Genomic DNA, 13,609 nt, shown 5'->3' on the forward strand with positions numbered 1-13,609 from the left:
ATTGGGTTGAGGAGAGAGTATGCTGCTTTTAAACTGTTCACAGTTAAAAAAATGTTTAAACCAAGAGATCTTGTCTTCTAGATCATGGGCCGACAAAATCATTAGCTCTTTCAAGTGCTGGTAGAAACGAGATCATGGGCTGTCAACGTTCATGTTTGGCAACAAATAAAGGGCGGGAGATCAGCTGAACCAAAGTAAAGGATCTAGAAAACACTGTGACACTCAACAAGTTTTCTAAATTCACATGAGTGACAACTGAGTACCGTATATACTCAACATCATGTATAAGTCAAGAACAGGTTTTGGGGCCAAAATTATGGATTTTGATATGCCCCATGGATAAGTCGAGGGTAAAATTTAGGGCCACGTAACAAAGGATCTAAAGGATGAAGCAAAGGAAAACAATGCCAAAGAACTTACAAAATTCCAGAAGGCAATAACTGTTTGTACTCATCTTAAAAGCTGGATGGATGAGAGAATAGAGGAGGTTCAGAGCTTCCAAGACAGATTATATTTTGCCTTTCATTAGTGTATTCTTCCTTTTTTAAAATAAGATATAAAGTACAGTACTAACATTGACATGTGGATAAGTCGACCTCTGTTTTTGGGGTCAATTTTTTGACTAAAATTTCTAGACTTATACATGAGTATATACAGTAGTTTGGCCTTTTAGCCATGGAAAGGATCAAGAAAATTTTTTGTTACTTCCATGCAAGGTGGCATGACAAGCAGACATCTTTGACCATGTGCTGCTCTAACAGACAGTATCTAGCAGTGGTTGCTGGCCAGGAGAAAGATCCAGATGGTGAAAAATTTCCCCAGAGGAGGGGTGAACAAGGGATCAAGCACAAAAGCCCCAGAAAACTCTGTTCCTCATGAGGAGACCACCAAGACTGTTGTGGTCAGTGTGGACAGATTTGGGGATTGGATTAACAGCTTGCTCAGCCACTAAACAGCAAGATGTTTAAATGGCCACTAATCTTGCCAAAATTGTTTTGTTAACCTTGTAATTTGATTTGGCTTTGAATTAATGGAAACAGCAAACGTTTCAATTAAAAAAGCACAACAGAGTTTGTCTTTGGATGTTGGTGGGGAAAGTAATTAAAGAAGAGAAAGTAAATTAATATTAAGAATAAAGATTTTCTTACCATAGGAAAGTGGCAGATTGTTGTTTTTTAACAAAAGATAAGACAAAGAATTGGCTGACATGATCTAATTGCTGTGGAAACTTGAAATGGACTGAGTTAATTTACTTTGTAAACAGTTACCATCTAGTGGACACAAATAGCATCCCAAAAATAGTCATGATGAAATACTGCCACTTAATCACCAAATAAAGACTAAAACTGTAAAGAGTTTTTTTTTAAAAAAATGTCAGAAGCAGAGCCACTGAAACAAAGAAAGCAAATGAAACAAGAAATCCATCAACTGAAATAACTGCGGAAAAGGCAACTTCACCAGACATCACTCAGGTAATGGAGGACTTGAAGCTGGTGAGAAAGAAAATGACAAAACCATTTGAAAAATGGGAAAAAAGAGAACCATGAAAAAATGACTCAAGAGCTAAAACAGAAGATGAAACTGGAGATAACACACTGGAATTAGAAGGTCATGACCTGACGTTTGGCTAGCATAAGTCCCTATGGTATGAGAAAGCTAAAGTGAATGTAGATTTTAATAATCATTAACTGAGATATATTACACTATAAAATGACTTTATGGATTTTGGTAAAAGAAGTTTTCAATATCAAAGAAACAACAGGCAAAATAAAAACATTTAAGGTACAAAAAGCAGGTGCAAATGGAGGACTGTGGTTTTTCATGCTTCTCTTATTTACAGTTAATTGAAAGATTTAAAATGAATGAAAAATACATTGTCTTGAACAAAATAAATCAGATTTTGAACTGCAATTATGTGCAAATGATGAACATGTGATTAGTAAAATGTACATAATTGCAGTTCAAAATCTGATTTATTTTGTTCAAGACAATGTATTTTTGTCTTTCTTGCAGACTTGAGGTCCGTGGTCTTAAACATTCACGGAGGAGTGACCATTATTTTCAATGGACCATGCCCCTGCGGTGCATGCCCTGCATGCGCTCATGAGCACACGCCCCATTCAAGCCTATGGGGCTTGAATATAGGCGAGTCTCTGTTTTCACATGCAGGGGTCCAGAACGGATCCCCTGTGAGAATGGAGGGCCGACTGTATAAGCCTTTGTTGACATTTGATATGAAAGAAGAACAAGTGAAGGACTGCATGAGAAAACGGACTAAGAATTTTTGTTATAATACAAAGGGAGCAATGGGAAAGGATATGATCAAAGGAGTTGAAATTTGCTTCATGTTATGAACTTAAAGAAAACTTTTATAAAATGATGTATCATTGGTATATGACTCCTTAAAAATTGTCTAAGATGTACAAGGAAACTTCAAATGTACATTGGAAGTGTGAGCAAGAAAGGGTATTTTATCATATGTGGTGGACTTGTAAAAAAGCTAAAAAATACAGGGTGCAAATACACATGTCAATGCAGCAAATTTTACAGATTAATATACAATTAAAACTTGACCTTTTCCCTCTGGGAGTGATGGATGACTAACTAGAAAGGAGCTAGGGGCAAATATATCAAAACATGAATATAGCAATACAGCAAGATTATTATATGCCCAGAAGAGCAATATATCACCTATGTTTGTTAGAAATGAATGAGTTTGCAGAGATGGATAAATTGTACATCTTGAGTAGAGAAAAGTCACTGGAAACCTTTTTGAAGACTGGAAACCTATGACTGACTTTGAAAAAGTATGAAGGTGATACGATGATTGGTTTTGAAAATTAGTATAAGTTAAATTCATAGATGAAGTGTAACATCTAGAATCATAGTCATAGAACTGGAAGAGACAACAAGGGCTTTCCAACTCCCTGCCATACACAATCAAAGCACTCCTAACAGACAGACATCCAGCTGCTGTTTAAAAGCCCCCAAAGAAGGCATCTCCACCACACAGAATATTCCACTGTTGAACAGCCCATACTGTCAGGAAGGTCTTCCTTATGTTTAGGTGGAATCTACTATCCTGTAGCTTGACTCCACTGCTCAATGTTCTAGTCTCTGGAGTAGCAGAAAACAAGCTTGCTCCAACCTCAATATGACATCCCTTAAAATATTAAACATGGCTGGCATGTCATCCTTTAACTTTCTCTTCTCCAGACTAAGCATACCCAGCTCCCCACGCATCTCCTCATAGGGCATGGTTTCCAGACCTTTCACCATTTTGGACACATTTCAGCTGCTTGTCCACATCCTTCTTAAACTGTGGTGCCCAGAACTGGACACAGTATTCCAGGTGAGGCCTGACCAGAGCAGAATAACCAGCAAAAAATATCCTCAAACAATGACTATATACAGTGGACCCTTGTTATATGCTGGGGTTTGGTTCCAAGATCCCCCGTGTATGACAAAATCTGTGTATGCTCAAGTCCCATTAAATATAATGACATAGCAAATTGGTGTCCCCTATAAAAAAAATGGAAAATCAAGGTTTGATATTTGAAATGTATACTTTTTTGGAACATTTTCAAACCGTGGATGCTTGAATCCATGTATAAGAAGGGCCAACTGTATATTTTTTTGTTTATCTTTACCATAAGCTAAATAAGTGTGTGATCCATATATTAACCCCTCTCCTTCCAATTCTAGTAACCTATCTTCCTTAAGTAAGATCCACTCTTTTATCCAAGCCAGGCACACTGCCTCAAAACATAACTTTAGGTTGGGAAGACCTAGACCCACTTTCTCTTTCACATCCTGTAATATTTTCATCTTGATCATTGGTTCTACAGAAAAGAAATGCAAATGGATGGGAGTTGGTGTAAATATGAGGATATAATAAAAATAAAAAGACAGAATGGACAATTGAGTATTAGGACACAATTTAGGAATCCGAATTTCAATCTTAATTAGTTTACTTATAGACAATATAATGACAGATATAAAATGGATAGGAAAACTCAAGTATTTGAAATGGGGGAATAATAAATCAGATTTGGGTAAGATCATGACAGGAGATCAACACAGAATTATTGGACTAATATATAAACATATTTTAAAGATAGAAATGGAAGAAGAAATTGTTAAAGAAACAATGATAAAATGAGCAAGGAACATAAGACAATATAGTTGGAACAATGGGAAAAATGTGGATTAAAGAAGTTAAATATACAATATCACAAAATTTTAGAGAAAACTATTATAAAATCTGTTTTCAGTGGTATCTTACTCTGGACAAATTAGCAAAAATATATAAATTGAAATATAATAAGTGTTGGAAATGTAAAGAAATACATTCTATCATTGCTGGTGGATATGTAAACAGACAAAGATATATTGTAAAGAAAGAAATCAAACTGTAATTGATATTTTGAATATCAAATTGCAACTAAAACCTGAATGATATCTATTGGGAATGCTGGAAGAAAATCTGGAAAGGAATTATGGGAAAATCGTATATTACATGATAACTACAGCAAGAATATGGCAAAAATGGAAATCAAGAGACATTCCAACAAAGGAAGTGTAGTTGATTAAATTATATGAAGCATTAGAAATGGATAGGTTAATTTGCTTAATAAAATACAATTCTCTGAGTCATTTTAATAAAGAATGGTCAATAGTAATAGAATATCTAGAAAGGAAATGGGGAAAGATAGCAATATTAAATCTTAGTAAATAATGCTTTTTATTTTTTAAAGTATTGCAATAAGATATATGGGTGGATAAGAATAGGGTGAATATACAAAGTAAGGATAAGATAGAAATCATAGCTTAGAAAAACCTATAGGCGGAGTATAGACCGCCAGAAAGAGGCGCCTCCCTGGCACCTCTCTTTGCTCCACATGAGTGTCGCAGCAACCAAATTGCGTGGCGCTGCTGCGGAGCAAAAAAGGAACGCCTGGAAGCGGCTCTTTTTTGCGGTGCTGCTGCAACACCGCAAAGCGCCAGAGCCGGCAGGTTGACGTTGCAGCTGTGCTGCCCTGTCTGGAAGCGGCGCAGTTGCAATGTCACTGTTACATGCCCCGTCTGGTGGGCGCGCCACAGTTGCCAGGCATGTGGGCACTCCACCTGCCAGGCAAACCTCGTATGTGACGAGGGCACTGCAAAGGCCCATCTGTTCCGGGCCATAGAAAACTTTTAAGAATATAAAAGGAATGTTTACAAGGATAATATATAGAGCTCAATAAATAAGAAATCATTGGAAAGAAGTCATAAAACAAGAAAGATTAGAAAGATACTGGTGAACAGGAATTAGATTTGGGAACAAATGAGAATGTAGCAGTAAGTATATGAAGTTGTGGGAAAGTGTATGAAGGTTAGAGTAAGTGAGGAAGGGTTGAGTAAATGAAAGAGACTGAAGTGTGGAGTATGGAAGAGGGAGAGCTGAATAAAGGAAAGAATTGAGAAGACAGGAAGATGAAAGAGAACAGGAAAAGAAAGGAAACAGGGGTATGAGAGGTAAAGGAAAGGAAAATTAGTGAAGGGAATTGATGAGAATAGAAGGGATTAGAAGGGAATTGAAGGAAATGGGATATTGTAAATTGTGAAGTGTGGAGATAGAATGCAAGAAATATCTTTAAAAATTTGAATGAGTTAAGAATTAAGAATTAGATTATATTGGTGAGAGGATTTTTTTTTAGGTATATGAATATGTATATTATAAAGTTAGTATGATGTATATTATGAGTAGATATTTTACTATGGTTTATTTTGTTTAAAATAAAATTAATATATTTTTTAAAAAAAACAACTCTAAAAAAATATCCCCAGACAATTTTCCATTACTCTGGAGCAAACAGTGTTGAAGTGGTTGTAATGTGTAGTTGTTCTTGTGTTACTTCAAGCTATTTCTGATCTATGGTGACTCTATAATGAGATTTTCTGGGCTGAGAGGTGTGACATGTTCAAACTCACCTAGTGATTTTCAATGCCTGAACAGAGAATCAAACTCTGGTCTCTAGAATAATAGTCTGATGCTCAAACCACTATACTACATTGGCTCGCTGGTTGTAATGTACTACTTCACAAATTGTTCTTTGGCCAAAAGTTCACAAAGAGCATATGTTGCATGAATAATAATATTCTGATCCTGTGCTTTTCAGTGAAAATTTGTTGCTGTGCAACATCTTTATTGTTTTTTCAAGGTCCTATTTTATTGAGATGTGTCTCGTTTTGACATTCCTATGTTTTGCAGTGTACTGTATCTCAAAGTTGGCTTCTTTCTGCAGTACAAGACAATTCACCATAAATCTGACATATAAGTTTGCCACTAAACGGGATTGTTGGTCGTTATTGTGAGATTTTCATTTTCTGTAGTGAACAGAAGACATCTTTCTGATCTTTTACTCTTCCTACTCACTCCAACAGGCAGGTGTTTTAACCAGTTAGGTTTGCCCGAAGCTTCCCTTAGTATAGGAAAGCAACCTGTGCAGAATCAGCCTCATGACACAGCTTTAGAGAAAGAATATACACCGGGTAAACAACAACCCAGAAAATAGAACCCAATTGCAAATAACCCCAATATGCTAACAATAGTAATGGACAAAACTGTCATTAAGAAAACACACCCACCCCTAAAAATAGGGCTCCAGAAGATACACCTGTTAGGAAGATAGATCACTGAAAAACAGCAGGATTTGAAAAAACAAGGAAACACCATGGCAAATGAAGTTTTGCTGGGACAGCAAAGGCTTGTACTGTATTCTGGTTTGCGACAGGGACAGAAGTGGATTGGCTTTGTGGTTTTGAAATTGATTGTGCTATTTTGATGCTTTTGCTGGCAAAATTTAGGTGATGACAAGACAACCCAGTAGGCCCACCAAAGAAGATTTGAGGGCCCACAGTTTTCTAATCCTTACTATACTTACTCCTAAGTACCATGTCCATCTTGTTCCCTAAGTTCAGACTTACTAATTGTTTTGACTGAAAAATACTCCCAAGCCATGTACATTCCTTGCTGCTTCTATTCATACTAGATAGAACACAAGTTTACTGGAGCTAATCTAATAGAAAGCAACTGGGAAACATATCTTGTGCTGTAACAGTTAACTTCCCCTTCTTGACAAGAATTGAAAATGAAGTCACTGAAAATGTCAACATCTTCACAAATTAATAAAAGGAAACATTTTGAAGTGTTGGGGTGGTGCCAGCTGTTCAAATCCTGTGGTTTAGCCAGCAGACTATAACTTCTTAGAAATAAATCAAGGCAAAGTATACACTCTCAATGTTTGCGTTATAAATCATGATTGTTTGTGAAAAACTTCCATTTACTAAAAGGATTTGGCAAGTGGCACTGGGCCTGTTCAACTCACTAAATGTATTAAAATGCTCTGGATAGAGATTAACTTCCTCAGTCTGATATTTATTGCCACTTCACTTGCAATGGAGAAGATATTTTTAAAAAAACAACCCTTAAAATTAATGGAAAGGTGAGTCATACTTCAGCATTTGGATAGTTTTGGAAACAGCGAACCTTTGGAAACAATGCCATTTATGAAATTGCAATGTGATTATATTTCAAATGAAATATTTTTCTTTGTCTCTTTAGTCATATAGGGCTATCTAAGAGCAGGTAATACCTCAATGTTACCTTTCTTGCCAGAGACATTAAGAACTACTGCCAATGTAATGCTCCTGGTTTTTGTAATAAAAAAACTTCAGGGTCATATGGACCCTCTTCCAGGTTTGTCCCCTCTGGTGAAAACTCACACCTGCCCTTCACTTAACCTTCATCTTGGTTAAAGATTTAATTTGCAAGAACATTAAAATAACCAGGGGTTTCATCTTTAAAAAGACTTGAAACTAGATTGAATGGGACTGACGGTTTAACTTGATGGAGACTTAACAGGTACCCATGGTTAAGATCAGCAGAAGGATTATGCCTTGTTTTCCCATTAGTACCAATTAATTGGTTGAATGGCAAATAAATGGGCATTTTGCAAAAACAAAACAAAACAAAACAAAACAAAAACCCACACACACCACAAAGCATATTTTTGAGAAACAAAAGAAATATAATAGAACTTACAGTTTAGCGAAGCAAAACTGACCAGGAGGTAAGTAGGAGGATATTTTTGCATACTCTTTTTCATTTGCTAGTAAAGACCAGAACCAAAACAATCTCAAAAACATCTACCTAGCTATGGCTGTACATTGAATAGTAGCACATGTGTTCTGGAGAGAAAGAGGTTCAAATCATAAAGAACACAAGAACCTTGCTGGAACAAATCAAAGGCCTATTTAGGCCAGTGTGCTGTTTCCCATGGCAGCTAAACAGATTTCCAAACAGATCAACCATACACATCTGTTACTTGGCATGCAAAATATGGGGGCCCTTGAGGTATGCACTTCAAGGTCATTTGGTTTTAAAATATCTTAATTAATTTTAATGTGGTTGTGTCTTTTAAGCTTGCAGTACCATCTTCCTTCGCTAGGTAGTAGATCTTTCAAACCAGGACGCAACTAGAAGACAAGGGGAATAATCCAACATACAGACAGGGTTGCCCATTCTCTGTGGGGCAGCCCCCCTACTTAGGAACAGAGTGGCCAGACCCCTACGTCATGGGGCTGTAGGGAGGCATTATGAAATGCGAGCACAATATGGCCAACGCTGACAATAATGTAACTTTGAAGGTTTTTGTGTATTTGACTATTTCAACCCACATAATGCTTCGTTCTTTTGCTAGTAGATAGGCTAGAAGCTCAGTGGATGACCTTGAGTTAGTCACTCTCCCTCAGCCTAATCTACTTCACGGGAAAATGCTATAATCCCCATTTATGCTATCTTCAAGCCCCATGGAGACTCACTTGCTATTTGACAGGTAAACAAAGAAATGCTGATCAAATCTTTTTGGACAAGGAAAAACAGAGAAGAGCATACATATCTCCTTTAAAATTTCACCTTGAACATTTAATAGATCTTCAGTGGTACTTTATATCCACTAGATGTGGTCCTTTAACTACTGGGTCACAAGAAAGCATCTTTTGTTGCACAGGGGACCCACTTGCACTTGCTACCTCCTTGTACAACTTATTAAAAATGTGCAGTATATTTGATATGGAAAATGATGCAATGGCATTAATACTCACATTCCAAAAGATCAGCTAGTGTCTTTGTTCGCAAGGCCACAGGTCGTTTGGTCTTGTCATTAGTGATGGCAAACTCCTGCATGCCCAGCTCTTCTGCCACTTTGGCCTGAGTCCTGTTGTTGACTAGGGAGCTCCGCAACAGCTACCAACAGAACAGATCCAACTCAGTTAAATGCCCTTTTAGTCAAGTGAATACTAGCAGCTTGCTACCATACTTTCTTCCACTGATATACATCCAATTTTGGTACTTAATATGCGTCATGCTTCAATTGTACAGTCAGCACTCTACATTTAACAGAGTTAGGAACACAGAAACCCAGCAAAAGTGGAAAAACTGCAAATAAATGTACCCCCACCCCCAAATCAATATTTAACACACACAAAAAGTATGAGCCATTGATTCAACCCACTATGAATGCCTTTTTGGAGGTAGAGATCCTTTGCAAAGTAGAAGCAGGCAGCTGGTAGGGCTTCCTGCCACCTCCACTGTTGCTCAAATCAGCAAAAGTAAAACCTGTAAATGTGGAATATCAATTGTACTTACTCAACTGTATTGCCAATCACCTCAAGTCCTAATTTTTTGGGAAAAGGTAGGGCATTTAAAAAACAGGGCATTACTCAATGCTGGGTAGTCCAAAGTGATAATGGGAATGGCTTTTAAATGTTTTTTTTCTGCTCTTTCTACGCAGAATGCTCTTCTGTGACATCCTTATGTGTTTGCTACAGATCCCTTGCATATTTTTCCTTTTCCTTCTGTCTTTTTATCTTTTGAATGCATGTAAGTTTGACTGTAAATTAGATTGTTTAAGTTCATGTTATAATTAATAAATAAGTAAATTGTAAGAACTGTGGTCAGTAGAAACAAGCCAGCATCATAAACCATACTCTGATTTTTGTTTGTTTCCACTAACCACAGTTAAGATCACAACTTGTCATGTGCAATTGACAAGATAAGCCATGATTAACAACAACAACAACAAAACCAAAATAGAAATGAAATCTTCCAAACAAAGTTTACTGACTACCTTACTGAAAGGGGGCAGGGAGTAATGGCTCATTACCATAACACTAAACTTCTATTTTTTCTGATGCCTGATGGATCACATCACTGCCATTTCCAAAACTAGAAGTGATATTCTGGTCACTTTATTTTGGGGACAAATTTTGGAATGGGGGCTACTTGACAACATTTCACTGCAAAGCCAAACACCCTACAGTTATTTTGGCTGAAAAAGAGTGTTAGTTCTAGGATTTTTTTGGGAAGGGGACCTGAGGAAGTTGGTGTGCATAGAAAATAGGAAGAACTACTTAATAGCAGATAAAATCTGGTAATCTGCTAATGACAGAAATGCCTATGGTACTCCTTACATATAATCCTTTCCGACTCTTAAAAGGATGTTGTATGGATCATGTTATTTGGCTATAGACTTATCATTCTAATTCTGGATCTCTGAATGCTATTATGGCTTTGCCCAATTTAACGTAAATAGATTTGACAATATATAATCCTCTCAAGCAGACAAAATAAGTTGGTACCAAAGTGGCCTTTGTAAGAAGTGAGCAGTGCTAATTTTTAACAAAAGCAGCCATCTGTAGCAACTGGAAATTAAGCACTGTGAGACCCAAGAACTGGTTGACAGGATGAGGGAGCCAAGTGCTTTAATTAACAGCAGCAACTTATCAAAAGACTAAGCATGTAACTTATTGTTGGGACAACTTCCACTATGAATCACTGGCTTGGAAAGCAAAAACTTAACTACATGTTGAAATTTGCATAGGATGCGAAGACTTGGATGAATAGCCAAGGTGGAGAAATTTCTGATAAAGATTGAAAGATATGGGCGGTGGCTGAGAGAAGACAATAATACTGTGAAATGGAAGGTAATGCATGCATGAAACATAAAAGCATTTTTTAAAAAAGATTATTTCTGTTTGATTAGATGAAAGAAAACTCAGACAGGGGCAGGCCTGTTGATAAGAAATTTAACATATAATATTTTATTCAACAGCGAAAGGAATGGAGATATACCCAAATTATGTTTAATAGAAGGTCTTGGGCAAAAACTAGCTCAAGGGCATCAAGGTAATAAAGGGGAGGAGGGAATGCACTGACATCTGGTAACGTAGTTTTTGTTAAACATTAAAACACTGCCTCTTCAGCTACAGGTTCAAAGAGCACACAACTCTTTGAAACTAAGGTTCTGGTACTGTTAGACTAAAATCTCTTCCAAAGACGAAGAAAAGTTGGTGATAGTGGAGGGAAATTAATAGTGCAGCAGTGTAAAATTGTGACCTGCAGGTTCAAGCTGGACTTTCCTCCTAGAAAACAAATTATTAAACAAGATTGGCAGTCACATCTGGTAGGTAGTTAAGTAACACCCTTTCTAGGTAATACAAAGGCAACCAGTAACTTTATGATTCTAAATCAGGGTACAGAATCATGCAGCCCTCCAGCTATTCTTGGAATGCAGTTCCCAGAAGCCCTAGTCAGCATAGTCAATGGGTAAGGAATGATGGGAGTTGCAACCCAGTAACAACTGGAGGACTGTATGATTGCCATCCCTTATCTAGCTCATTTCTTCAATCTTATGCTACACTCAGCCACAAAGCAGAGCCATAGATAGGGCAATTTAGCTACAGAATGCTTGGAAAACACTCAGTGAAGCCCCATAGGGTAAACAGGTTGCAATAAGAATGCAGTCATTTAGACAATGTAGGGGCACTTGACTCTCCTACATCATTATTGAAGCTGAGCAACTATCAGCTTCACCAGTATCTTGGATGGGAGATCAATGGAACTCCAAAAAAGAGCAAGGACAAGTATTATAAATAAATATCATTTTGAAAGAAAGATAATCTAGACAAAATAGCTGCTTGAGCTATCTGTTAGTCCTGAACAATGACAACCAAACAATACTACATATTAATGGCATCTGTCTACTTCAATGGCGTTTACTTTCCACCCAATGAACAAAAATTATCTCTAGTTTTAAAAGGAACAAGTTAATTGCTGCAGTTATTAAAGCCACTGATCTGTTTTAAAGAAGAGATGGCATTGTACCTAAGCTCTATAGATAAAATTTCCTTGATTGCAGCTAGATTCACATCTTCAAATTGACTGAAGCCTATTAAAAGCATACAGTGGACTAAAGCTGATGATATTAAGTAAGCCTAGAATAATTCGCTAGAGTAACACTTCTTCTGTGTCTCCCCTTCACACCCCCTACATTATTTCACAGTTCTGCTTCTAGGAAAATCTATCAATGATAGTCTCACCGTCAAGTGGCCTTCATGATGATCTGGAAAGTGTATGAATAAGTATTCTGTGGCCACTAACTGCATAATGGAATCACCCAAGAATTCCATTCTCTGATTGTGGCCCCTGAAACATGAAACAAGAAAAGATCATCAGTAAAACTGTCAAAATGAAGGGGGGGGGGAACCCACTTTGCCTTGACAAAGTTTATCCCTCATGTGGAAGAGGCCGAAGTATACTATTATATGTCCATAGGGTCCCTATACATGGCTACCAAATGAGTGCCTGGCAGGGTAACTACACAGTGCAATCCTAACTAACTCCCTTCCCACATACTGTTGATGTGCAGAAGGATTTGTGTGAACACTGCTAATGTCACTTCCAAGGTGGTTTAGTCCTGTGATGGGCTTGTGACCTCAAACAGAAAATTCCCCTAACATCAAGAATCTGCAAAAGGGAGAATAACACTAGTTATACTAGTTTACAGAGTAAAACTCCTTAGAATTAAAATATTACAGAGAGGGCTTACATGTGCATGGAAGCTAAGCAAAGTCAGGTTTCCAGTTATTACTTTGAAGGGAAAGTGGCAGAGAATACCAGGTGTTGTAGGCTGTGTTCAGAGGAAGGCAATGTCAAACCTCTTCTGAATAAACCATGCCAAGAAAATCCTATGAAAGGGTCACGAGAAGTGGGAGGTGATATAAACACATGTAACAATAATAAACAAAAATTAAGTTCCTTTCAACTTAACTTTTTTATACATTTGATGGCTGGGAGTGAAGAGTGTGGATTAACTTGAGTGAAAGTACAGGCTGTGTGAAGGGCGGCATAAATTTTATTGCTGTGATGTCGTATCAGTAATGGTTCATTTACCTCTGCAAATGTCTGTACAATATTACAGACTTTAAGGTGACAAACAATCATGTGTGAACTAAACCTTAATATTTATTTAGCATTTTCTTGATCTGTTCAAAGCACTCTACATATCTTATCTTAGTAAAAACTACAGTCTTGTGGCACCACAAAGCAAACAGCTTTTACTTGTCATATGCTTTAGTGGACTGAAATCCACTTCAATAGATGCAGGCCCATTTGCACATGATGAAACGGACTGCAGTCCAAGAAAGAATGTGCCAAATAATACTTCTTAGTCTTTCAAGTGCCACAAGACCATTTCCTCCCACAACTAACCAACATGGTATCTTG

The 13,609-nt window shown here is 37.2% G+C and overlaps 1 protein-coding gene across 3 annotated transcripts in view; it reads right to left on the minus strand.

Moving 5' to 3' along the window:
• Positions 1–13,609, minus strand: part of DROSHA (drosha ribonuclease III) — a 118,341-nt gene that overhangs the window by 17,985 nt on the left and 86,747 nt on the right. Inside the window, exons 26-27 of one of the 3 annotated variants that reach the window (XM_089516589.1) lie at positions 12,424–12,529; positions 9,148–9,289 (exon numbers count right to left, since the gene is read on the minus strand). In XM_089516589.1, coding sequence (XP_089372715.1) covers positions 9,148–9,289; positions 12,424–12,529 — 248 coding nt within the window. Of the gene's footprint in view, positions 1–9,147; positions 9,290–12,423; positions 12,530–12,792; positions 12,851–12,881; positions 13,072–13,609 lie in introns of those variants that run through there. The other 2 variants (XR_016280552.1, XM_089516591.1) reach the window with 2 other exon arrangements.

Source organism: Sceloporus occidentalis, unplaced genomic scaffold (assembly GCF_023333645.1).
Source record: "Sceloporus occidentalis isolate IW3139 unplaced genomic scaffold, rSceOcc1.0.p SCAF_3, whole genome shotgun sequence".
Classification (NCBI taxonomy): Eukaryota; Metazoa; Chordata; class Lepidosauria; order Squamata; family Phrynosomatidae; genus Sceloporus; species Sceloporus occidentalis.